General features: G+C 44.6%; 1 protein-coding gene across 2 annotated transcripts; it reads right to left on the minus strand.

Annotated features, from left to right (window-relative positions):
- Window positions 1-9,636: 9,636 nt before the first annotated feature.
- Window positions 9,637-26,284, minus strand: LOC106565119 (uncharacterized). 2 transcript variants are annotated; one of them, XM_045692023.1, is made up of 14 exons: window positions 25,697-26,284; window positions 20,408-20,499; window positions 19,742-19,811; window positions 19,541-19,613; window positions 17,447-17,477; window positions 17,236-17,376; window positions 12,585-12,716; window positions 12,246-12,387; window positions 11,935-11,981; window positions 11,744-11,794; window positions 11,504-11,601; window positions 10,966-11,088; window positions 10,677-10,847; window positions 9,637-10,392 (listed from the first exon to the last, which is right to left on the minus strand). In XM_045692023.1, the coding sequence occupies exons 2-14, from the start codon at window positions 20,417-20,419 to the stop codon at window positions 10,236-10,238; spliced, it is 1,248 nt and encodes a 415-aa protein (XP_045547979.1). In that variant the 5' UTR covers window positions 20,420-20,499; window positions 25,697-26,284; the 3' UTR covers window positions 9,637-10,235. The 2 variants fall into 2 exon arrangements, with proteins under 2 accessions (XP_045547979.1, XP_045547978.1); XM_045692022.1 differs by having other exon boundaries at window positions 20,408-20,502.
- Window positions 26,285-26,288: the final 4 nt, after the last annotated feature.

Here is a 26,288-nt window from a genome sequence, read left to right on the forward strand (position 1 = left end):
ACTAGCAAAAGCAAAAAGTCCCACTTTTAATATTGTAAAAAATATGTATGACTTTGTATTATTTTTATGATTTAGAACACTATTTTTCTTACATCATTTCAGCTAGAAACGTCATTCAAACTTTAAAACGTGCAGACTGGTCAGGAATAATGTGCTTGTATTCAACTTTTTGAACTATTAAGCTTTTTGACCTCCTGAAAAAAATACTCAACCATTTTCATGGGATTTCTTCAACATTCTAAAGGTCCCATTGTTAAGCCGATGTTACACAAAGCAATCTAGACGCAATTTATGTTGCTTGCAACAAAGTTGCATCTGGGTTGCTCAGTGTGTCACCACCCAAAAATTGCAATGCCTGCAACTTAGTTGCATTGCATCGCAAGAGATAGAAATCAACCCTATTTCACGGAATTGACTGTATGCAATGTCCAATCAGTAAGCAGAAAAAAGTTTACATGACTCGACATCAGTGGAGGCTCTGAGGGGAGGATGGCTCATAATAATCTTTGTAACCGAGCGAATGGAATGGCATCAAACTATGTGTTTGCTACCATTCCACCCATTCCGGTCTAGCCATTACCACGAGCCTGTCACCCCCAATTAAGCTGCCACCAACCTCCTGTGCTCGTCATATAGTTATGTTCAGAACTCCGACCCAGTTGTCATGGTTTATGTACATGGTCTGGCAGTCAATAAATATCATTTTAAAAGTAAACCCAGACCTTTCTCTGTCTCAACTGAAATTGTCCAACATGAACTGCACTAGCGAGCTAGCTAGCTTAGCTCGTTGCTAGCGTGGTTAGATAGCTAGCTAGCTTGGTTAAACATGGTTGGCAAATAGGCAACCCAGACCTTTCTCTGTCCAGTTTCAACTGAATTTGTCCAACATGAACTGCACAGGCTAGCTAAGCTTGTCGCTAGCTTGGTAGAACATGGTTGGAAAATAGGCAATATTTTGGCTAGCTAGCGAAATTGTACAGCCAGCATTTATATTATGTCTATATTGATGCTATTACAATTCATTTATGAAACCATGATGTGATGTATGACAGGATTGGGTGTTGCATGCAATTTCAATAGTGCTTGCATTGCTTCTTGTAATAACAAAGTTGCTTGAGATGATGCCACTTGCAACTTGTATCTGCAACAGAAATTGAGTCAAAATTGATTCATGTGACACAGGCTTAAAACACTCATGACTTCCAACATTCGATTCACTGTAAACAAAGTAACTTTTGACACAAATCAGCTACTTTGATCACTTTCCCAACAAGTCAGACAATAACTCAGAGCGTATGAAATATTTACTTCTCTGCTTTTCTAATCTAAAATTAGAACACTTCTTACACAACCACAAAATAATTTTAAAGAGCTCAAGCAAGTCCTGCAGTTTTTCTTCAAGGACAATTACCATCTAGGTGTCACTTGCTTTCAATGTCCCTCACATCCTGCACAGTTTATTGCCAATAATGCAGTGCCAGCGGACACTGACCTAGATTACTGTATAGGAAAACAAAACCACAGCTGCAAGGTTCACATGCTTTGCTTTGTTTTTAGATGGCCTCATTGGGAACCTATGGCAAGACTAGTTCACTCATTGAACAACTACATAATTGCAGAGATGTCTGTGATTTCACATAAAGCCTGCATGCATTACTTTAAATAAGTATATATGAGTGCTGCTTGTAATGTTCTATTATCTATTTACAGTATTTTACACTCAATGGTTGATAATATCTAATCTTTCTGATATACATTTATGTGTGTAATACGTTTTTATATCAATTCTTGCCATGCAGAATGCATTAAACCTGTCCTGTGGGCTTTCCATGTATCAAACTGTTTCATAATATATGTACCCAACTGCAGGTGCACAATTTTTGCTGGCTATATAATCTACAGCCTAAGCATGATGGCATCAAGCCAACATGACACATGATTAGGCAACCTACGGCTGAATATCACTCTGTAGGCTATTCATAAATAAATCCAACCCTGTCTCCTCCCTCTGATATGAAAGCTGTACTTGTCCTGGTTCACACCCAGCTGCAAGCATTCTCTCTTATGTAGCATTGGCCACAGTGTGTGTGTGTGTGTGTGTGGCAGTCTGGAGGGGGTTTGTGTGCCACCTTTCACTCAATGCATTACAACATACTGTGAGTGATTATTCAGTGTTGTGTGATGGTTGGTTGTGTCTACAAACCTAATTCTGGTAGTATTCTAATTCTAGAACATACATGTTTTATAAGGCTCACACTTATAAAACACTGGACACAGTGTAAAGCCTGATGAAGAAGAGCTTAGGAGCAGTGCAGCCCTGTAACAGATTAATAGAGGGTGGTAGCGCTTTCTCTATTATCTCACCATCCACTGCTGTTGTGGTTGCTGCTGCTGTGTACCTTGTATACAGTTAGTTACTTCTGCAGTGTGAGCGGTCACATCCTCTCCATATGAGACATATGATTATCTCTACCTTAGTATACCATATTAGGTGCATGTAGACTTGCACCTAACATATTTCTCATGTACACACATTCAATCAATGTGAATTTCCTCACCACAATGATGATGACTGTAAGGACAAATGCTGGGAGGGAGTGAATATTTAATGAATAAACAATCAAGAAACAAAAAACAAACAGCGTTTGGACAAGGAACACATAACGACATTAATGCTGACTCGGGAAAGAAACAGAGGAAGTGACAGATATAGGGGAGGTAATTAATAACGTGATGGAGTCCGATGAAGCGTTGATGTGCGTAACGATGGTGACAGGTGTGCGTAATGTTGAGCGGCCTGGTGGCCTCGTGTGCCAGAGAGGGGGAGCGGGAGCAGATGTGACAGTACCCCCCCCCCTCTAGGGGCGCCACCCGGCGTCCTACCTGGGCGAGCCCGACGAGGCGCGGGAGCCCGACGAGCCGGACGAGGCGCGGGAGCCCGACGAGCCGGACGAGGCGGGGAGCCACGAGGCGCGGGAGCCCGACGAGCCGGCCGAGGCGCGGGAGCCCGACGAGCCGGCCGAGGCGCGGGAGCCCGACGAGCCGGCCGAGGCGCGGGAGCCCGACGAGCCGGCCGAGGCGCGGGAGCCCGACGAGCCGGGCCGAGGCGCGTCAGCCCGACGAGCCGGACGAGGCGCGCAGCCCGACGAGCCGGACGAGGCGCGGGAGCCCGACGAGCCGGACGAGGCGCGTCAGCCCGACGAGCCGGCCCAGGGAGCCGGACGAGGCGCGTCAGCCCGACGAGCCGGCCCAGGGAGCCGGACGAGGCGCGGGAGCCCGACGAGCCGGCCCAGGGAGCCGGACGAGGCGCGGGAGCCCGACGAGCCGGCCCAGGGAGCCGGACGAGGCGCGGGAGCCCGACGAGCCCGACGAGGCGGCCCAGGGAGCCCGACGAGCCCGACGAGGCGGCCCAGGGAGCCCGACGAGCCGGACGAGGCGGCCCGGGAGCCGGACGAGGCGGCCCGGGAGCCGGACGAGGCGGCCCAGGGAGCCCGACGAGCCGGACGAGGCGGCCCGGGAGCCCGACGAGCCGGCCGAGGCGCGTCAGCCCGACGAGCCGGCCGAGGCGCGGGAGCCCGACGAGCCGGCCGAGGCGCGGGAGCCCGACGAGCCGGACGAGGCGCGTCAGCCCGACGAGCCGGACGAGGCGCGTCAGCCCGACGAGGCGCGGGAGCCCGACGAAGCCGGACGAGGCGCGTCAGCCCGACGAAGCCGGACGAAGGCGCGTCAGCCCGACGAGCCGGACGAGGCGCGTCAGCCCGACGAGCCGGACGAGGCGCGTCAGCCCGACGAAGCGGACGAGGCGCGTCAGCCCGACGAAGCCGGACGAGGCGCGTCAGCCCGACGAAGCCGGACGAGGCGCGTCAGCCCGACGAGCCGGACGAGGCGCGTCAGCCCGACGAAGCCGGACGAGGCGCGTCAGCCCGACGAGCCGGACGAGGCGCGTCAGCCCGACGAGCCGGACGAGGCGCGTCAGCCCGACGAGCCGGACGAGGCGCGTCAGCCGGACGAGCGCGTCAGCCGGACGAGGCGCGTCAGCCCGACGAGCCGGACGAGGGAGCCCGACGAGCCGGCCGAGGCGCGGGAGCCCGACGAGCCGGACGAGGCGCTCGTCGGGCTCCCGATATAGGGGAGGTAATTAATAGCGTGATGGAGTCCAGGTGAGTCTGATGAAGTGCTGATGCACGTAATGATGGTGACAGGTGTCGGCCTCGAGCGCCAGAGAGGGGGAGCGGGAGCAGACGTGACAATGACAGACAAAGGGCATCAAGGAGGGGTATTAATTCGGTACAGGATATATGCATGCATAGTGCGACTGCAACTGCATTCTATAACATGTTTAATCCATGTCACTTAAATCTACACTAGGTTCAGGGTTCAAATTAGGAGATTGCAAATATTTAATGAAAAAACAATCAAGAAACAAAAAACAAACAGCGTTTGGACAAGGAACACATAACGACATTAATGCTGACTCGGGAAAGAAACATGAATTCCAACGTGTGCAGCACCAAATAGGCAGTGAAAATATTAAAGTCATCCCAACTCACTATTCTTAGGGCAATGGTCAAAAGAGGATATGGTTAGGCACAAAAGGTCAATGTTAAGTTAGAAGTCAGCCTTGGATATAGTTCAATTGAGGTTTTAGCAGCCTCAGAATGTTCCTGCTCTTCCGGAAAGAAGGCGGTGCTAGGTTAGTCTTAGATGCCCTCTGACTTAATTTGGCCTAATTTCAGCAGCAGTGGCTGGATGCCTAGATGAATGCACCGGATACAGCATGGGACCTTTTGTCATTCAATGGCTGCCAGGGTATTGATAGCCACACTTAGCAGATTAGCGACACAGCCAACCAGCTAATGCAGTGAGGGATGCGCTCACCATGGTGCTATTCACAGGGATCGTATCATTGTTAGATATCCTGCTTTACTGCATAAAGACTAAGAGCTGCAGTGCCAGAATCAACATGATCTCACGAACTCACTGGAGCGGACGTAACATTTTCAGAAGACGATGGTTAGGTGTGCAGGGGTTGGGTTAGAGAGCCTGCATAGCGTCTTCTGTAACTAATATTCTATATATGTATGCATGTCAGTCGTTGTGGCTGAGAGAGCTGAGGGGGTTTCAGAGGATACAGCTCATGGTCCAGTAATCATATATATTAGATATGTGATCCCATATTATCTCCATATAGGGAGCGGTTAACAAGGAGGGTTAAGGGAGGGGGCGACGAGAATTGTCTGCTCTTAACGGTCCTATATGTTCGTTATGGAAAAAACGAGTACATACAGTGCCTAGTGAAAGTCTACACACCCCTTGCAGTTTTCACATTTTGCTGCCTTATTATTAAATGTAAAATGGGATTAAATTTGATTTGTATTCACACCTATCTGCACAACCTGCCCTACATTCTCAAAGTGAAAGAAAAATGATAGACATTTGTATTAATAAAAACATTTTATGAAGATGTCTTAATGTTGTGAAACGCTCTGTATTTTCAAGTACATACTAATATAGGGGTGAAACATCGTTTATGTATGTATATACAGTACCAGTCAAAAGTTTGGACACACCTACTCATTAAAGGGTTTTTCTTTATTTTTACTATTTTCTACAGTGTAGAATAATACTGAGACATCAAAACTATGAAATAACACAGAATTACTGCAAAAACAAGGTATGTATTATTACAGTACCCGTCGACAGTTTGGACACACCTACTCATTCCAGAGTTTTTTTTACTTTTTTCTACATTGTAGAATAATAGTGAAGACATCAATTCTATGAAATAACACATGGAATCATGTAGTAATCAACAAAGTGTTACACAAATCAAAATATATTTAAAATTTGAGATTCTTCATAGTGGCCACCCTTTGCCTTGATGACAGCTTTGCACACTCTTTGCATTCTCTCAACCAGCTTCATGAGGTAGTCACCTGGAATGCTTTTCCAACAGTCTTGAAGGAGTTCCCACATATTCTGAGCACTTGTTGGTTTCTTTTCCTTCACTCTGCGGTCCAACTCATCCCAAACCATCTCAATTGGGTTGAGGTCGGGTGATTGTGGAGGCCAGGTCATCTGATGCAGAACCCCATCACTCTCCTTCTTGGCCAAATAGCCCTTACACAGCCTGGAGGTGTATTTTGGGTTATTGTCCTGTTGAAAAACAAATGATAGGACCACTAAGCACAAACCAGATGGGATGGCGTATCACTGCAGAATGCTATGGTAGCCATGCTGGTTAAGTGTGCCTTGAATTCTAAATAAATCACTGACAGTGTCACCTGCAAAGCACCCCCCACACCATCACAACCCTCTTCCATGCTTCACTGTGGGAACCACACATGCAGAGATAATTCGTTCACCTACTCTGCGTCTCACAAAGACACGGCGGTTGGAACCAAAAATCCCAAATTTGGACTCATCAGACCATAGGACAGATTTCCAGTGGTCTAATGGATATCATAAGGTGAATGCACCAATTTGTAAGTCGCTCTGGATAAGAGCGTCTGCTAAATGACGTAAATGTAAATGTAATGTCTATTGCTCGTGATTCTTGGCCCAAGCAAGTCTCTTCTTATTATAGGTGTCCTTTTAGTAGTGGTTTCTTAGCAGTACTTCACCATTAAGGCCTGATTCACACAGTCTCCTCTGAACAGTTGATGTTGAGATGTGTTTGTTACTTGAATTCTGTGAAGTATTTACTTGGGCTGAAATCTGAGGTGAAGTTCATTGCAGATTCCTGAGGCTGGCAAATAATCCTTATCCTCTGCAGCAGAGGTAACTCTGGGTCTTCCTTTCTTGTGGCAGTCCTCATGAGAGCCAGTTTCATCATAGTGCTTGATGGTGTTTGCGTATGCACTTGAAGAAACTTTCAAAGTTCTTGAAATTTTCCGGATTGATTGACCTTCATGTCTTAAAGTAATGATAGACTGTCATTTCTCTTTGCTTATTTGAGCTGTTCTTGCCATAATATGGACTTGGTCTTTTACCAAACAGGGATATCTTCTGTATACCAACCCTATCTTGTCACAACACAACTGATTGGCTCAAACACATTAAGAAGGAAAGAAATTCCACAAATTAAACTTTTAACAAGGCACACCTGTTGATTGAAATGCATTCCAGGTGATTACCTCATGAAGCTGGTTGAGAGAATACCTAGCGTCTGCAAAGCTGTCATCATTCCTACTAATTGGCGATAATAGCCAGGGTCAACCAGGTCTCAGCATGAAGCTTTGTCTCTGACGGTCATCTGAATAACATGAGCATCTGGATTTAGGGAGACACTGAGTATTCCTGTGTCATTTGAGAGAGAAAACAGGACCCTTAACAATGTGCGTATTGCTTTAATATTCAGACACTGATTTGGAACATGGGAAACATAATAAGCAAAAGACACTCATCCCTGTCACTCATCCCTGTCGCACCGGCTGCTGCATATTGCAGAAACAAAGGCTCTGCACTTTTGTCTGGCCATATTTTCCAACGTGCCCCAGCTCTGCTGATGGTGCCTTGGCCCACCCCAAAGACAAATAAAGAGTTTGATATGAGCTTGAACGTTTGAGTCAGGACAGCACAGGATGTGCCAAGTTCCTCAGTGTCCACATCACTAAGGACCTATCGTGGTCCTAAGACACCAACACAGTCGTGAAGAGGGCACAACACCTTCTCCCCCTCAGGAGGCTGAAAAGAATTGGCATGTGCCCTCAGATCCTCAAAAAGTTCTACAGTTGCACCATTGCGAGCATCTTGACTGGCTGCATCCCCGCTTGGTATGGCAACTGCTTGGCATCCGACCGCAAGGTGTTACAGAGGAACATCTATAGCATGCGGTGTCAGAAGAAGGCCCTTAAAACTGTCAAAGACAGTCAAGTCATAGATTGTTCTCTCTGCTACCGCACGGCAAGCAGTATCGATGCACCAAGTCTGGATCCAACTGGACCCTGAACAGCTTCTACCCCCAAGCCATAAGACTGCTAAATAGTTCAATAGTTAACCAAATAGCTACCCGGACTATCTGCATTGACCCTTTTTGCACTCACTTTTTTGACGCATCACATATGTTGCTGCTACTGTTTACTATCTTTCACTGTATTCCTACTTACATGTACAGTTGAAGTCGGAAGTTTAAATACACCTTAGCCAAATACATTTAAACTCAGTCTTTCACAACTCCTAACATTTAATCCTAGTAAAGATTCCCTGTCTTTGGTCAGTTAGGAACACCACATTATTTTAAGAATGTGAAATGTAAGAATAATAGTAGAGAGAATTATATTTTTCAGCTTTTATTTCTTTCATCACATTCCCAGTGGGTCAGAAGTTTACATACACTCAAATAGTATTTGGTAGCATTGCCTTTAAATTGTTTAACTTGGGTCAAATGTTTTGGGTAGCCTTCCACAAGCTTCCCACAATAAGTTGGGTGAATTTTGTCCCATTCCTCCTGACAGAGCTGGTGTAACTGAGTCAGGTTTGTAGGCCTCATTGCTCACACAAGCTTATTCAGTTCTGCCCACAAATTGTCTTTGGGATTGAGGTCAGGGCTTTGTGATGGCCACTCCAATACCTTGACTTTGTTGTCTTTAAGCCCTTTTGCCACAACTTTGGAAATATGCTTGGGGTCATTGTCCATTTGGAAGACCCATTTGCGAACAAGTTTTAACTTCCTAACTGATGGCTTGAGATGTTGCTTCAATATATCCACATAATTTTCCAACCTCATGATGCCATCTATTATGTGAAGTGCACCAGTCCCTCCTGCAGCAACGCACCTCCACAACATGATGCTGCCACCCCCGTGCTTCACGGTTGGGATGGTGTTCTTCGGCTTGCAAGCCTCCCCCTTTTTCCTTCCAAACATAACGATAGTCACTATGGCCAAACAGTTCTATTTTTGTTTCATCAGACATCTGACTTTTTCTCCAAAAAGTATAATCTTTGTCCGCATGTGCAGTTGCAAACCGTAGTCTGGCTTTTTAATGGCGGGTTTGGAGCAGTGGCTTCTTCCTTGTTGAGCGGCCTTTCAGGTTATGTCGATATAGGACTCGTTTTACTGTGGATATAGATACTTTTGTACCTGTTTTCTCTAGCATCTTCACAAGATCCTTTGCTGTTGTTCTGGGATTGATTTGCACTTTTCACACCAAAGTACGTTCATCTCTAGGAAACAGAACGCGTGTCCTTCCTGAGCGGTATGACGGCTGCGTGGTCCCATGGTGTTTATACTTGCGTACTATTGTTTGTACAGATGAACATGGTACCTTCAGGCATTTGGAAATTGCTCCCAAGGATGAACCAGAGGATGAACCAGACTTGTGGAGGTCTACAATTTTTTTTCTGAGATTTTCCCATGATGTCAAGCAAAGAGGCACTGAGTTTGAAGGTAGGCCTTGAAATACATCCACAGGTACACCTCCAATTGACTCGAATGATGTCAATTAGCCTATCAGAAGCTTTTAAAGCCATGAAATCATTTTCTGGAATTTTCCAAACTGTTTAAAGGCACAGTCAACTTAGTGTATGTAAACTTCTGACCCACTGGAATTGTGATACAGTGAATAAGTGAAATAATCTGCCTGTAAACAATTGTTGGAAATATTACTTGTGTCATGCACAAAGTAGATGTCCTAACTGACTTGCCAAAACTATAGTTTGTTAACAAGACTTTTGTGGAGAGGTTGAAAAACGAGTTTTAATGACTCCAACCTAAGTGTATGTAAACTTCCGACTTCAACTGTACATATTACATCAATGACCTTGTACACCTGCACATCGACTCGGTACTGGTACCCTTGTATATAGCCAAGTTATTGTATCTATTATTACCTGTTTGACTTCTCTATTATTTCTCTATTTCCTTTCTCTCTGCAATGTTGGGGTAAGGACCTGTAAGTTAGCATTTCACTAAGTCCACACCTGCTGTTTACAAAGCATGTGACGAATACAATTTGATTTTGATCTAAACACAGGTACAAAAATCAATTTTGTTAATTTCATGTAATTTGTCATGCACAGCTGAAAACACAAACAATATGCACAGATATCATAGAACATATTACATCTATCACATTACAGGTAGAGTGCAAGCAATTTGTTCAACATGTTATCGCAGGTAGTGTGGGCCCAGTCCATGGAAGCGGTGGGAAGCTCAGAACAGTGGTACAAAAGTCATATCTTAGAACCCAGACCTCTGTGGTGTAGAGCTGAGACAGTGCTGCAGAAGTGAGATGTCAGAAGCTAGGGCTGTGGTGAGGAACCCTCAGGCCCCAGAGTAGGAACCCCAGCAAGATGAAGAAAGAGAGAGCCAGGAGGAGCAGTACCACCAGGACCCAGCGACAGTAAGATAGCCAGGATGCTAGGAGATTCTGCTCTGACAGAACCTCTAGCCTGGAGAAGAAGGAGCAGATTCAAATCATGACCTCAGCAAATGTACATGCTATGGCCAGATTTATGTCTACCTCATCATTATCCCACAGTTACATGTTTGTTTAAAGGGCATCGCTGGCTGTGTCCCTATTGCCTTCAATGTACACACTTTCTAGCATGGCTAGATAATGACAACCATCTGCTATATCAGATTACTAATATGTTGCTCGAGTTGTAAGTAATCTTAGTACATTTTAGTACGATTTAATAGCAACTTAGTAACGTTAAGTCATCTTAATACTCACGGCTCTGAGGTGAAGACTGAGTCGGCCATAGAGAGCTCACTGGGCTCGGCTGTGCCAGCTATTGACCCTGCTCTTGACCCCGTTGCTGACTCCACCCCTGACCCCTCGGCTTCGGCCTCACCCTCCAGGACGGCAGACCTCCGCCTGTGACGTAGCGTCATCTGCAGGGAACTGACACACAGACACAGGCAGCCACAAAGCCCTGCATCAGCCACACCTGACCCTCGCTCCGGTCCTTACTCCAATCTCAGTGAGACAATGGTGAACCAGTTGATGAGGTAGGGGCTACCTGGTGTGAGGGGCTCTCTCGCTCTCGTCCTCCAGGCTCTGGGAGCTCTGTGTTGAGCTCTGTCTAATAAGGAGGGTGGAGTGGGGGGATGGGATTGCCAGGGGGGACATCATCTCAGAGGGCCTTTAAATGGAGGGAAACAGTTACATTTCCACTTCCATCATTTCGATCCACATTTACTTTGTGTTTTAGAAGACTAAAATCCTCACAAGGTAACGGAATGTAGTACACAAGAAACAATGCTGCCGTTGCAGAGGTCAACATAGTTCAACAAGGTCAACAAGGCGCAGAACATTGACAATCCACAAGATCAGCAGACACCATGCACACGCAATGTGTTCTCTGCAGCAGTTATGAGTTATCAGCAGTTAGTCATCATGGGTTTATACTGCAGTCCGTGCACTTGCGTCTAAGCCTGTGCGGTGCACATGCTTATGACAGCCACGGCTCGCCTCCACTTTGACTAGTGACTAGCATGGCCATCTAGCGACGACCGACTGTGCAGATGACGGTCATGACAGGGCAGGTTTTACTGTACCTGCTGGCTTGGTTCACACTGCCTACTTCTGGCCCCTGGCTGTCAGTGTCAGCACCGGCCCTGCAACCCTCCTGGAACTTGGTATCTAGGTCACTGAGCTAAGGAAGGGAAAACGAGGGGGGGGGAGTGGAGATGAGAGGAGGAGTTGGATGAGGAGGGAGAAAAGCGAGGACAGCACAGAATAAGAGTTGGTCACAGGGCGATAATGGGAGTAAGTCTTATAGTGTCACTGTTTCTAACCTGGGACCCCGTTGGGATCAGTGTTACGCTGACTCTTCGCCGAGTGAGGGTCTAAGAAAGATGGGGAAAGGAGGAGAGAAAAATAAGAGAAACGTTTCAAAAACTGATATTTTCATTCATTTAACGGAGATGTTTGAAGGCAAAAAATGAGAAGACAGGACAGAAAAGGACATTGAAGTGAAGTGTCTTACCTGTAGGGAGTCTCGTCTGACAAACCGATTCCTGACGTCTCCTTCCTCTGTGCTGAGAGAAAGCCAACAGTCAGAACACAGCCTTTCCATGCGTGAACTATCTTGTTACACTGAACAGTTTGATGAAACTGTTCCCTTTTATGATAATCATATAAGAGTCAATCGTTCAAATAATAGATTGATTAAGAAAAGAGTGCAATGTGCTTAAATGTACTTTCACATGTCCACAACAAAGTAATCCCCAACCCCCTAAATCAATTATCTGTTGCCTGTGTCATAGTTCCTCCGTGCCACAGAGGGGCAGCACTTGCCTGAGTCACTGTGATTCCTGCCCCGGCTGCGGTGGAGCCGCTTCCTGGTCTCCAGCAGCTCGGCGCTCTCCACAGCATGTCGACGCTTCAGGTGTTCCACATGAACCTCCATAATTTCCACAGAACAACAAACACGCGCTTCCTGACCCAGCAGAGACATTGATAAATCAACCAAGCAACGAATCAATCAATCACTTCACCAATCAATTCAATTATTTGTATAACACTTATGCAAAGTTATTTTTCACAGAGCACTAACCAAAACCTGGATTTATACCCCAAAAGAGCAAGCCTAGGGAGCCAGACAGTGTTGCTGTCGTGATGACATCACTGCCTCACCTGGTGCACGACCCCCAGCATCTCAGCAGCAGCGATGATGTCACTCACGCCGTCCAGCACTGTGTCTAGACTGGCCTCGATACAACTCAGCATCTCTGACCGCTCAGTGTCTACACACCTACCTCTCAGAGACTGGGAGAGAAGTAGGGAAAGAGGGAGGAAGGAGAGGAGTGAAGGAGGAGAGAAAAGGAGGAGGGGAAGAGAGGATTAGAGGAGAATGAGAGAGGTAAGGTTTAAGCAGACGTTTATCAGACCATCAACTATTGTACAAGAGTCAAGCAGCCAGGTCAAACACGTGTGCACACATACATAGACGCGGGAAATTGGGGTGCTTAGGGTACTGCAGCACCCCCTGAAAAATCTGAAGAAAAAAAAAGATTAATACAAATATATATATATATAGTACCAGTCAAAAGTTTGGACACACCTACTCATTCAAAAGGTTCTTTATTTTTACTATTTTCTACATTGTAGAATAATAGTGAAGACATCAAAACTATTGTGGCAAACCTCTTCAAAGTTAGGAGCGTTTGTCACAAATTAAGTGGGAAACTGTCACCAAAGTCAGCCCAGAATGAAAGTTCTTTCGAACATGACAGTACCTGTGTGTTTGTTTCGCTGTCCTGGTCCACCCAGGCCGCAGGTAAGGTCAAGGATAGCAGGGTTCGGTACACAAATCTGGTTCTCGGTAGGTCCAGGTCTAAAAGCCAACAGGTAAGTCCAAAACAGTCCAGCTCGTTCACGGTAAATCCAGCCAATGTAGATTGTCTCTTTCTCTATGGTTCATAGATCCTTCCCGCCCTCTCTCTCTCTCTTCCTGGTTTTTCTTGACCTTTTATCTGTGGGTCGGCTCCACCTTCTGAGGGTTCCCCTTGCTTCTGGGAATTGTAGTTTTGGCAGTCGGCCATTTTGTGATCTGTAGTTCTGATCGGGGTGGCCATTTTAGTGATCGGGCAGAGCCCGTTTATTAGTTCTGCCCTCACATATCTGCCATTTATCACTCGACCCCCTTCTTTGCCACACTATCAAATAACACATATGGAATCATGTAGTAACCAAAAATGTGTTATATTTGAGATTCTTCAAAGTAGCCATCATTTGCCTTGATGACAGCTTTGCACTCGCTTGACATTCTAACAACTAGCTTCTTGAGGTAGTCACCTGGAATGCATTTCAATCAACAGGTGCGCCTTGTTAAAAGTTCATTTGTGGAATTTATTTCCTTGTTAATACGTTTGAGCCAATCAGTTGTGTTGTGACAAGGTAGGGGTGGTATACAGAAGATAGCACTATTTGGTAAAAGACCAAGTCCATATTATGGCAAAAACAGCTCAAATAAGCAAAGAGAAACGACAGTCCATTATTACTTTAAGACATGAAGGTCAATCAATCTGGAAAATTTTAAGAACTTTTAAAGTTTCTTCAAGTGCAGTCGCAAAAACCATCAAGCACTTTGATGAAACTAGCTCTCATGAGGACCCCCACAGGAAAGGAAGACCCAAAGTTACCTCTGCTGCAGAGGATAAGTTCACTAGAGTTACCAGCCTCAGAAATTGCAGCCCAAATAAATGCTTCAGACACATCTCAACATCAATTGTTCAGAAGAGACTGCGTGAATCAGGCCTTCATGGTTGAATTGCTGCAAAGAAACCACTACTAAAGGACACCTATAACAAGAAGAGACTTGCTTGGGCCAAGAAACACGAGCAATAGACATTAGACCGGCGGAAATCTGTCCTATGGTCTGATGAGTCCAAATTTGTGATTTTTGATTCCAACCGCTGTGTCTTTGTGAGACACAGAGTAGGTGAACGGATGATCTCCGCATGTGTGGTTCCCACAGTGAAGCATGGAGGAGGAGGTGTGATGGTGTGGGGAGTGCTTTGCTGGTGACACTGTCTGTAATTTATTTAGAATTCAAGGCGCACTTAACCAGCATGGCTACCACAGCATTCTGCAGCGATACACCATCCCATCTGGTTTGCGCTTAGTGGGACTGTCATTTGTTTTTCAACAGGACAATGACCCAATACACCTCCAGGCTGTGTAAGGGCTATATGACAAAGAAGGAGAGGGATGGAGTGCTGCATCAGATGACCTGGCCTCCACAATCACCCGACCTCAACCCAATTGAGATGGTTTGGGATGAGTTGGACCGCAGAGTGAAGGAAAAGCAGCATGCATCATCCTCAGCATATGTGGGAACTCCTTCAAGACTGTTGGAAAAGCATTCCAGGTGAAGCTAGTTGAGAGAATGCCAAGAGTGTGCAAAGCTGTCATCAAGGCAAAGGGTGGCTACTTTGAAGAATCTAAAATATTAAATATATTTTGATTTGTTTAACACTTTTTTGGTTACTACATGATTCCATGTGTGTTATTTCATAGTTTTGATGTCTTCAATATTATTCTACAATGTAGAAAATAGTAAAAATAAAGAAAACCCTTGAATGAGTAGGTGTGTCCAAACTTTTGACTAGTTGTGTATATATTTTTAAGTCCTATACTAGCGGACCAATATAGACGTCTGTAGCGTGGGCCAACATTTTTTTCAGCATCTCAGCTTTGGCACAAAAGGTAGTTGTATAATTAAAAACAGTATCTTGCAGCGTTCAATACATTGGCAAGAAAAAGTATGTGAACCCTTTGGAAATACCTGGATTTCTGCATAAATTGGTCATAAAATTTGATCTGATCTTCATCATAAGAACAGACAAACACAGTCTGCTTAAAATAATAACACACAAACAATTCTACGTTTTCATGTCTTTATTGAACACCGTGTAAACATTCACACTGCAGGGTGGGAGAAGTATGTGAACCCTTGGATTTAATAACTGGTTGACCCTCCTTTGGCAGCAATAACCTCAACCAAATGTTTTCTGTAGTTGCGGATCAGACCTGCACAACGTCAGGAGGAATTTTGCACCATTCCTCTTTACAAAACTGGTTCAGCTCAGCAATATTCTTGGGATGTCAACTGTTCTTTTGAGGTCATGCCACAGCGTCTCAATTGGGTTGTCAGGACTCTGACTGGGCCACTCCAGAAGGCGTATTTTCTTCTGTTGTTGATTTACTTCTGTGTTTTGGGTCGTTGTCCTGTTGCATCACCCAACTTCTGTTGAGCTTCAATTGGCAGACAGATAGCCTAACATTCTCCTGCAAAATGTCTTGATATACCTGGGAATTCATTTTTCCGTCGATGATAGCAAGCTGTCCAGGCCCCGAGGCAGCAAAGCATCCCCAAATCATACTTTACAATTGGGATGAGGTTTTGATGTTGGTGTGCTGTGCCTTTCTTTCTCCACCGATAGTGTTGTGTGTTCCTTCCAAACAACTCGACTTTAGTTTCATCTGTCCACAAAATATTTTGCCAGTAGCACTGTGGAACATCCAGGTGCACTTTTGCAAACTTCAGACGTGCAGCAATGTTTTTTTTGGACAGCAGTGTTTTCTTCCGTGGTGTCCTCCCATGAACACCATTCTTGTTTAGTGTTTTACGTATCGTAGACTCGTCCACAGAGATGTTAGCGTGTTCCAGAGATTTCTGTAAGTCTTTAGCTGACATATCTTAACCTCATTGAGGATTCTGCGCTGTGCTCTTGCAGTCATCTTTGCAGGACGGCCACTCCTAGAGTAGCAACAGTGCGGAACTATCTCTATTTATAGACAATTTGACTTACCGTGTTGATGAGCATCAAGGCTTTTAGAGATACTTTTGTAACCCTTTCCAGCTTTATGCAAGTCAACAATTCTTAATCTTAGGTCATCTGAGATCTCTTTTGTTCGAGGCATGGTTCACATCAGGCAATGCTTCTTGTGAATAGCAAACTTACATTTTGTGAGTTTTTTATAAGACAGCTCTAACCAACATCTCCAATCTCATCTCATTGATTGGACTCCAGGGTACCGGACTCCTGACTCCAATTAGCTTTTGGAGAAGTCATTAGCCTAGGGGTTCATATACTTTTCCCACCCTACACTATGAATGTTTAAATTATGTATTCAATATTTTAAAAAATACAATAATGTGTGTGTTATTTGTTTAAGCTCACTATGTTTGTCTATTGTTGTGACCTAGATGAAGGTCAGATTACATTTTATTCAGGTAATTCCAAAGGGTTCACATACAATTCAAACTACAGTGGCAAGAAAAAGTAAGAGTTGTTGCCCTGTCCCTTTCTCTGCAATCCTCATTCTAATGGAATCCAGAAAGAACAATACTTTGTACTCAAACATTTACATTAAAAGGTGCAAAGTTATGGGAAAATATTTTTCTTGATCAAATAACATGGAATACAACCACTTTTTATACAGTATTAATGTACCATCTTTACAAACCACTTCATGTAAATTTACATTACTATATTGTACATAGGCTGGTCATCTTGTTTATACCTGTAGACTTTCCATCACCTTGAAGGAGAACAATGGACAATACAGTAATTGGGTAAATGGAGACATCAAGTGGTTTGTGATGATGTGGCTGAGTTGGTAAAGCGTGGCGCTTGCAAAGCTAGGGTTGTGGGTTTGATCCCATGGGGGACCAATACGAAAAAGTCTGAAAATGTATGCACTCACTACTGTAAGTTGTGAGTTGGTGCAACACCCCCCAACCCCAAACTACTTTCCGTGGCTATGCGCACATACCTACCTGCAGAGTGTCTCTGGCACTCTCCAGTTCCAGGTTGAGGTTCTCCTGGGCCACGGTTCTGTCGTGTTCCTCAGCCTGCAGTCTCTGGGCCAGGGTGTACCGGTCACAACGGAACGCCAGAGCCAGCTGGGTAAATGCACTCTATAGGGGACAGAACAGTGTGTGTGGTGTGTATGTCACAAATAGTGCACTAATCACAAATAATTCTCACCTCTACCTCCTCTTCAGTCATCTCTGTACCACTAAGGGCAGGAAAGCAATGGAGAGAGATGGGATTGAGGAAATGGAAAGAAAGGGGGAAGATAATTTAAATTTCACTGCTATGCAGACGACACACAGCTGTACATTTCAATGAAACATGGTGAAGCCCCAAAATTGCCCTCGCTAGAAGCCTGTGTTTCAGACATAAAGAAGTGGATGGCTGCAAACTTTCTACTTTTAAACTCGGACAAAACAGAGATGCTTGTTCTAGGTCCCAAGAAACAAAGAGATCTTCTGTTGAATCTGACAATTAATCTGGATGGTTGTACAGTCGTCTCAAATAAAACTGTGAAGGACCTCGGCGTTACTCTGGACCCTGATCTCTCTTTTGAAGAACATATCAAGACTGTTTCAAGGACAGCTTTTTTCCATCTACGTAACATTGCAAAAATCAGAAATTTTCTGTCCAAAAATGACGCGAAAAAATTAATCCATGCTTTTGTTACTTCTAGGCTGGACTACTGCAATGCTCTACTTTCCGGCTACCCGGATAAAGCACTAAATAAACTTCAGTTAGTGCTAAATAAGGCTGCTAGAATCCTGACTAGAACCAAAAAATTTGATCATATTACTCCAGTGTTAGCCTCCCTACACTGGCTTCCTGTTAAGGCAAGGGCTGATTTCAAGGTTTTACTGCTAACCTACAAAGCATTACATGGGCTTGCTCCTACCTATCTTTCCGATTTGGTCCTGCCGTACATACCTACACGTACGCTACGGTCACAAGACGCAGGCCTCCTAATTGTCCCTAGAATTTCTAAGCAAACGGCTGGAGGTAGGGCTTTCTCCTATAGAGCTCCATTTTTATGGAATGGTCTGCCTACCAATGTGAGAGACGCAGACTCAGTCTCAACCTTTAAGTCTTTACTGAAGACTTATCTCTTCAGTAGGTCCTATGATTAAGTATAGTCTGGCCCAGGAGTGTGAAGGTGAACGGAAAGGCTGGAGCAACGAACCGCCCTTGCTGTCTCTGCCTTGCCGGTTCCCCTCTTTCCACTGGGATTCTCTGCCTCTAACCCTTTTACAGAGGCTGAGTCACTGGCCTACTGGTGTTCTTCCATGCCGTCCATGGGAGGGGTGCGTCACTTGAGTGGGTTGAGTCACTGACGTGGTCTTCCTGTCTGGGTTGGCGCCCCCCCCTTGGGCTGTGCCATGGCGGAGATCGTTGTGGGCTATACTCGGCCTTGTCTTAGGACGGTGAGTTGTTGGTTGGAGACATCCCTCTAGTGGTGTGGGGGCTGTGCTTTGGCAAAGTGGGTGGGGTTATATCCTGCCTGTTTGGCCCTGTCCGGGGGTATCATCGGATGGGGCCACAGTGTCTTCTGATCCCTCCTGTCTCAGCCTCCAGTATTTATGCTGCAGTAGTTAATGTGTCGGGGGGCTAGGGTCAGTCTGTTACATCTGGAGTATTTCTCTTGTCTTATCCGGTGTCCTGTGTGTATTTAAATATGCTCTCTCTAATTCTCTCTTTCTCTCTTTCTGTCTTTCTCTCGGAGGACCTGAGCCCTAGGACCATGCCTCAGGACTACCTGGTATGATGACTCCTTGCTGTCCCCAGTCCACCTGGCCGTGCTGCTGCTCCAGTTTCAACTGTTCTGCCTGCTGCTATGGAACCCTGACCTGTTCACCGGACGTGCTTGTTGCACCCTCGACAACTACTATGATTATTATTATTTGACCATGCTGGTCATTTATGAACATTTTAACATTTTAACATTTTGACCATGTTCTGTTATAATATCCACCCTGCACAGCCAGAAGAGGACTGGCCACCCCTCATAGCCTGGTTCCTCTCTAGGTTTCTTCCTAGGTTTTTGGCCTTTCTAGGGAGTTTTTCCTAGGGAGTTTTTCCTAGCCACCGTGCTTCTTTCACATGCTTTGCTTGCTGTTTGGGGTTTTAGGCTGGGTTTCTGTACAGCACTTTGAGAATATCAGCTGATGTACGAAGGGCTATATAAAAATAAATTTGATTTGATTTGATTTGATAATGGTGAGGTTGTGAATATCGAAAAAGTGTTAAAAGTGTGTCTGACTATAAACTGACATGCCGAGGCCCAGTCTTTCCAGTATAGGAAGGTTCTCCCAGGAGGCAGCCAGCTGGTCCTCTGGACTGGGCTCTGAGGAGAAGAGAGGACAGGGTGTTCACAGCTTTGCTAGCATAGAACAACAGAGAGAGAAAATGGAAGAGCAGCCACGTCCTGTTGCTGGTAACAATGCAGCTCAGGCAGCCAATCAGATTCCTTACCTTGGTCAGACTCCGAGCTGTCCCCTAGTATGCCAGCATACTCACAGGGAGTGGCCTCCTTAGCAGGAGGCTGGGAGAGGGACAACACACAAATCAGTCAACAAGCGCTTGGCCAGGCTGTTATTATTGATGAGAACAAGTTCTCAATAGACTTGCCTGGTTAAAGCCCCAATGCAGTCTTTATAGTGTTATTTTTAAATCATCCCTGAATGTCTAATAGATCACTGTGTGTGTTTATTTAATAAACATAACTCCAAAATATATGTTTAATCATTTATTTCCCTGAGCCTCCTTTTGCCCTTGAAATGCTCAGTCTGATCTTGTGGGAGTTAGGAAACACATTTGAATATATTTACATACACAGCCCTGATTGGCTGATAGGATGTTCAAGAGCCCACCCCATTACCCACATGAACAGTTATTGGTCTATTATAATCAGATCACATTGTAACTTCATGATGTGGGCCAAAAGTTCCATCTCACATAAACAGGCTGAAATTCCAGGCATTTTCTTCAAATAGCTCTTACTCAAAATTATCATCATTTCCACAATTTCAGACTGTTATTTCGATGTCATAGCGTGGAAATATCATTAAACAAAACAGATAATCAAGTTTCTAACTGCAATCCCCCTTGAAAGAATGATTAAATAAAGAGAGATGTTACCTGTGCACTCATGGTCCCAGTGTTGGGCAGAGCGGTATGGAGGGTGAGTACAGTCCCAACCCTACGGAAAAGACGACTTCCCACCTCCCTCACTGCTGAGAGTGAGTGAGTGAGTGATGAGTGAGTGAGTGAGAAAGAGAATCAAGTATATTAAGATGGCACACATCCCCTTTTCAAGGAAAGGATCACCTGCAATTCTATTCTCACCATGTCCACAGGGATACTATCACTGACCCTGAACCAGGAAACAGTTTAACATTGAATTCTAAATGAGAGGCCTCACTAGTCTCCCTGGAAGCTGTGAAAAAGCACAGTACCAGGGGATGAAACAGGGACACAGAGGAGCATAATGGAGGAGGACAGAGAGAGAAAGAGATATACAGTAGCTATAAACAAATATATGCTGGGGTTAGGGAGTGTCTGAACACAGAGGAGGAGCGGAAACGGACAATGATTAACAACAACTGGCTTGCTTTAGGAAACACCCACACATCTGATACTAACAATTACACCAACAAACTCCAGAAAGAAAACATGTACAAGTGTTACTATCAACACTTCTATGATTCTCAATTAAATGAGTGCTAGTATTCCAGATGTTTAACAGAGGACTGGACAGTAACATGAAGGTACAGCAGTTACATACTGTAAAACCTGAGGTTATCACGCTGTCTTTAGATGTCTCTGACATATTTACTATCTTCCTGCGTAGAGTTGTTTATCATTTGAAACCACTCATTCTATAGACCAGTCACTGTTTCACTATGAAGCTGATGCTCTCCCCTAACTGTTCTCAGCTCTCTCAATGTAACGCCCTGGCCATAGAGAGGGGTTTTTGTTCTTTATTTTGGTTAGGCCAGGGTGTTACATTGGGTGGGCGTTCTATGTGCATATTTCTATGTTGGTTTGTTTCATTGATTTTGGCCGTGTGGCTTCCAATCAGGCACAGCTGTAGAGTGTTGTTGCTGATTGGGAGTCACACATAAGTGCCTGTTTTTCCGTTGGGGTTTTGTGGGTAATTGTTTCTGTTTAGTACCTGACAGGACTGTTTGGCTGTCGGGTTTTGTATAGTGGTCTTTCTGTTATTAAATTCAATGATGAACACTAACTCCACTGCGCCTTGGTCTACTCTTTCTCCCGACAGCCGTTACACTCAAACGTTTTTTATTTTAAAGCAGCCTATAACAAAAGAAGGGAAACATCCATATTTTGTTATCAAGCGCTGCGGTAGTGACGAAATTCAGCCAATGGGCCTGCAGACATTCTGTAATTTAGACACAGATCCAAGTGGTCAAAAATAATTCAAAAGACTTAAAAACTTGAATAAATACTTTTTATTTTGAAACAGTGTTAGATGTCTCAATGCAATCTACTAAACTGCCAAAACAGTTGCACAGCCATTTTAAATAATAATGTAGCGACCCTGGTTTATAATCGCGGATGTCGACTCTACCACATGAGCATGCTTTTGTGGCACAGTTGATGGCGTGCTGGGCTTCTGGCCAGAAGGTTCAGGGTTTGAGCCGCACTCGCTGCCTGTTTCATTACATTCCAATTTCCTCCTTTCAAAGAGCAAGTCCTCGCGCTAGCGCATGCTTCATCGTTTTATTACAGGCACGCGCTCACCGGCTAAGAACACCTACTGTCGTGGGTGCGAGTTCCTGTCCCACTTCTGACCAATATAATGAAACGGGCAGGGAGTGCGGCTCAAACACTCAACAATCTGTCCCGAAGCTCACTGTGCCACAAAAGCATGCTCGTGTGCAGTGGCGGTTCTAGCTTGTATTGCTCCTTGGGCGAACCCCCCCTTCAGCGCCCCCCCCTGGTGTTTGGTGACTGGTGTTTTGCGGGTACTATTTAATGAAGCTGCCAGTTGAGGACTTGTGAGGCGTCTGTTTCTCAAACTAGACACTAATGTATTTGTCCTCTTGCTCAGTTGTGCACCGGGGCCTCCCACTCCCCTTTCTATTCTGGTTAGAGCCAGTTTGCACTGTTCTGTGAAGGGAGTGGAACACAGCGTTGTACGAGATCTTCAGTTTCTTGGCAATTTCTCGCACGGAATAGCCTTCATTTCTCAGAACAAGAATAGATTGACGAGTTTGAGAAGAAAGTAATTTTTTTTCTAGCCATTTTGAGCCTGAAATCAAACCCACAAATGCTGATGCTCCAGATACTCAACTAGTCTAAAGAAGGCCAGTTTTATTGCTTCTTTAATAAGGACAACAGTTTTCAGCTGTGCTAACATAGTTGCAAAAGGGTTTTCAAAATGATCAATTAGCCTTTTAAAATTATAAACTTGGATTAGCTAACACAACGTGCCATTGGAACACAGGAGTGATGGCTGCTGATAATGGGCCTATGTACCCCTACGTAGATATTCCATAAAAAAAACCTGCCTTGTCCAACTACAATAGTAATTTACAACACACCCTTTAGTTAGTCCATTTTCATCTCACACGTTTTTACATGAATTTTTCCAAATGTAAAGTTTTAATAGCTCCTTGGTCATGTGACCTAATGACTTCAAACAAGGTTCAGTATGTCCACTGACTACCCTTCTATATTTCACACCCTTTAGTTTGTCCATTTTCATCTCACAAGATTATACATTAATTTTTCAAAATGTTAAATTTCAATAGCTCCTTGGTCATGTGACCTAATGACTTCAAACAAGGTTCTAAAGGGTGTGCAATGTGTAGGCCCACTGAGTGGACATTCTGAACCTTGTTTGAAGTCCCTAGGTCACATGACCAAGGAGCTATTGAAATTCTACATTTTGAAAAATTCATGTAAAATCATGTGAGATGAAAATGGACAAACTAAAGGGTGTGCAATATAGAAGGGTAGTCAATGGACATTCTGGATCTTGTTTGAGTCAAGTAGGCCACATGACCAATGAGCTATTGAAATTCAAATGTAAAAAAAGTTTGTACTTTGTTTACGCTCCCTAACTAATTCAACTAGGAATACAAAATGCTGCTCACATTTCCACATGTTTATTAGCTTTGGAAAGCGAGTTAATTCCAAATCATGAAAATAAGACCTGTGCAATGTTGTGCGCAATTTTTCCAACATAATGACACTTATTTGGAGTCTGTGGCTCAAGTGGTTTGAAAGCTATTGAGGTTTGAAAGCGCGAATATCTGTCGAATATCCAACTTTAAACTGTCTTTACCTCGGTCCAACCCAGACAGTCTTTCCTGAGACATTGTGCATTAAATGTCCATTGCGCTGCACAAAATTTGAACTTAGTCTTGAATGATGCATGCCAAAATATAAGCAGTTCCGTGGTTACCTAGCCAGCGAGCTCTGTAAATAGGCTATTGTAGATGTTTTAAGTGTTTTTTGTTGCTCTAGGGCAGGGGTGGGCAACTCCAGTCCTCGAGGGACAGATTGGTGTCACACTTTTTCTCCATCCCTAGCAAACACAGCTGATTAATCAAATTGCATTCTAAACTGAAGATCATGATTCGGTGACTATTGGAGTCAGGTGTGTTAGCTGGGGCTGATCAGGCCCTTGAGGACTGGAATTGCCCACCTCTGCTCTAGGGTTTGATCACTATACTATGTGATCCACTGCCAAAATGTGATGGCTGCTGAAAAGCGCACGAAAAGCTGTGGCATCACGGTGGGTGCTGGGTGCTATACTGAACAAAAATATAAACACAACATGTAAAGTGTTGGTCCATTTTTCATGAGCTGAAATAAAAGATCCCAGAAAATGTCCATATGCACAAAAAGCTTATTTCTCTCAAATGTTGTGCACAAATTTGCTTACATCCGTGTTAGGGAGCATTTATCCTTTGCCAAGATAATCCATCCACCTGGACAGGTGTAGCATATCAAGAAGCTGATTAAACAGCATGACCATTACACAGGTGCACCTTGTCTCAAGTTGAGGGAGTGTGCAATTTGCATGCTGACTGCAGAAATGTCCAACAGAGCTGTTGCCAGAGAACCGAATGTTAATTTCTCTACCCTAAGCCGTTTTAGAGAACTTGGCTGTACATCCAGCCTGCCTCACAACCGCAGCCCAGGACCTCCACATCCGGCTTCTTCACCTGCAGGGTTGTCTGAAGAGGCATGAGTTATGTGTAACTCAATAAAATCTTAGAAATTGTTGCGTTTATATTTTTGTTCAGTATACATTCCTGGCAACGGAGGACCAGTACCAGACAAGCGGCTCCAATGGAGTGACTGACGATTCAGAGAAACGTGTGTGGTGGGCTGTTGAAGAGCTCCGGGACGGCTTTATCAGACTGTCGTTGTTTCTGCTTGTTTCCCATCGATGCCCCCACTACTATAACTACACTGCCTTTCCAGCCCAAACTGCCCCAACTTCATCCCGAACCGACTGAAACTTTCAGTCTCTATCATTTACATTGGGTTGTTTTACTTTTTATGCGCTTTGAGATTCTTTGAAAAGCGCTATAAAGTATGTAAAAAATGTAGCCTGTGTATGTATGTAGGCTATACCAGAGACGAGGGACTGTTTATATTGCAACCACACAATTCAAACGCCAGTTCACCAGTATTAACGAAATCGCAAACAGTTTGTTTTGTTCAAGGCAAGCCCTCACGAACTGTTGTCTGCTCAAGATAATCTGTTTGCGTCTGAGAATTTATAGGATGTCCGGTATCCAGACAACCTGTCCCAGAGTTTCCTATAGCTTTCCGTAATGTGTTGAAGCCGACAATTAAGGAGAGGCTCAATGAAATGTTACACAACGGCTGTATATGAAGCACAGCTCCCTTCCTAGTTTGCCTGATGTTACGACAATCAAGCTGTTTTTACCATCCCTTTAACTGTTGCTTCTGCGGAGATCGTTTTCTAAACTAAAACTACACCAGAAAACAGTAGGGTCTTGGCGTGATATGCGCTTTTTGAACGCCAGAGTAAACTTCACCAATTGCCTTCTACCACATATGGAACTGTAAAAGGTATAGGAATTATTTTTTGCGGGTTACTTTCAAAAGGACAGTGAGATACTATGAATCTAAAGCTAGACTAACAACCCCCCTCTGCTCACCCCGGTTGTGAGGTCAGAACTCCATTGAAGCTGCAGTCAGGGTGGCTCGTATGTATTTTTTCTAGCCTTCACACGCCAAATCCGAATCAATTTGAATGCCTTTAGCCACTTGTATAGAGCTGAAAGGATTGAATAGGTATAAACTACAGCTAATTTCACCAAGACGTTGAGCGGCAATGGTGGGGCTATAACCAAACATTTGAGAGCTCCATGGAATGCCAGAGGTAGAAAGGATGACAAAAGCCTTCATAGTTCTTACCCCAACTCTGCTTTCCGGACCTGCAGTATTACTCCGAGCAGAGGAAAATGTAATCTGATTAAGTGTCATGGCGGCTTTCTGTGCCCTACGGTGGAGAGGTGACAGGCAGGATCAGGGTGGTCAACAGGAGACCGCTTCTATATAGCTATATATAGTTGTACACATACTAAGACATTTGTTTTGCTCTGACTACTGTACTAGGGGTCATTTATCTGACCCTCGATTAACATTTTAAGATCCCACTAAACCACACCAAAACAATGATGCTCCTAACAGACTAATTAAAACGGTCAGCCATGCTCACTTCAAACTCAAATGAAATATCACTTTTAAGGGATAACAAATACCAGCCAAGTGGTGTACACCACTAGCACCATGCAAGTAATCCCAGTTGATAAATGGACACAGCAAATGTCAAACATTTAAATTGTGGTTAGAATTTAGATTAGAAACAGGTTATGAGCATTAGGTAAAATGTTGACTAGACCCAAAAATGTAACTTTTGACATTAGCTGCATCCCACCTAGACATGACCACAAACCCCCTTCAGCTTCGCGCCATACCCTGGCCACTCCCATCGTGTTCTGGTATT

Source organism: Salmo salar, chromosome ssa12 (genome assembly GCF_905237065.1).
Source record: "Salmo salar chromosome ssa12, Ssal_v3.1, whole genome shotgun sequence".
NCBI classification, from domain to species: Eukaryota; Metazoa; Chordata; class Actinopteri; order Salmoniformes; family Salmonidae; genus Salmo; species Salmo salar.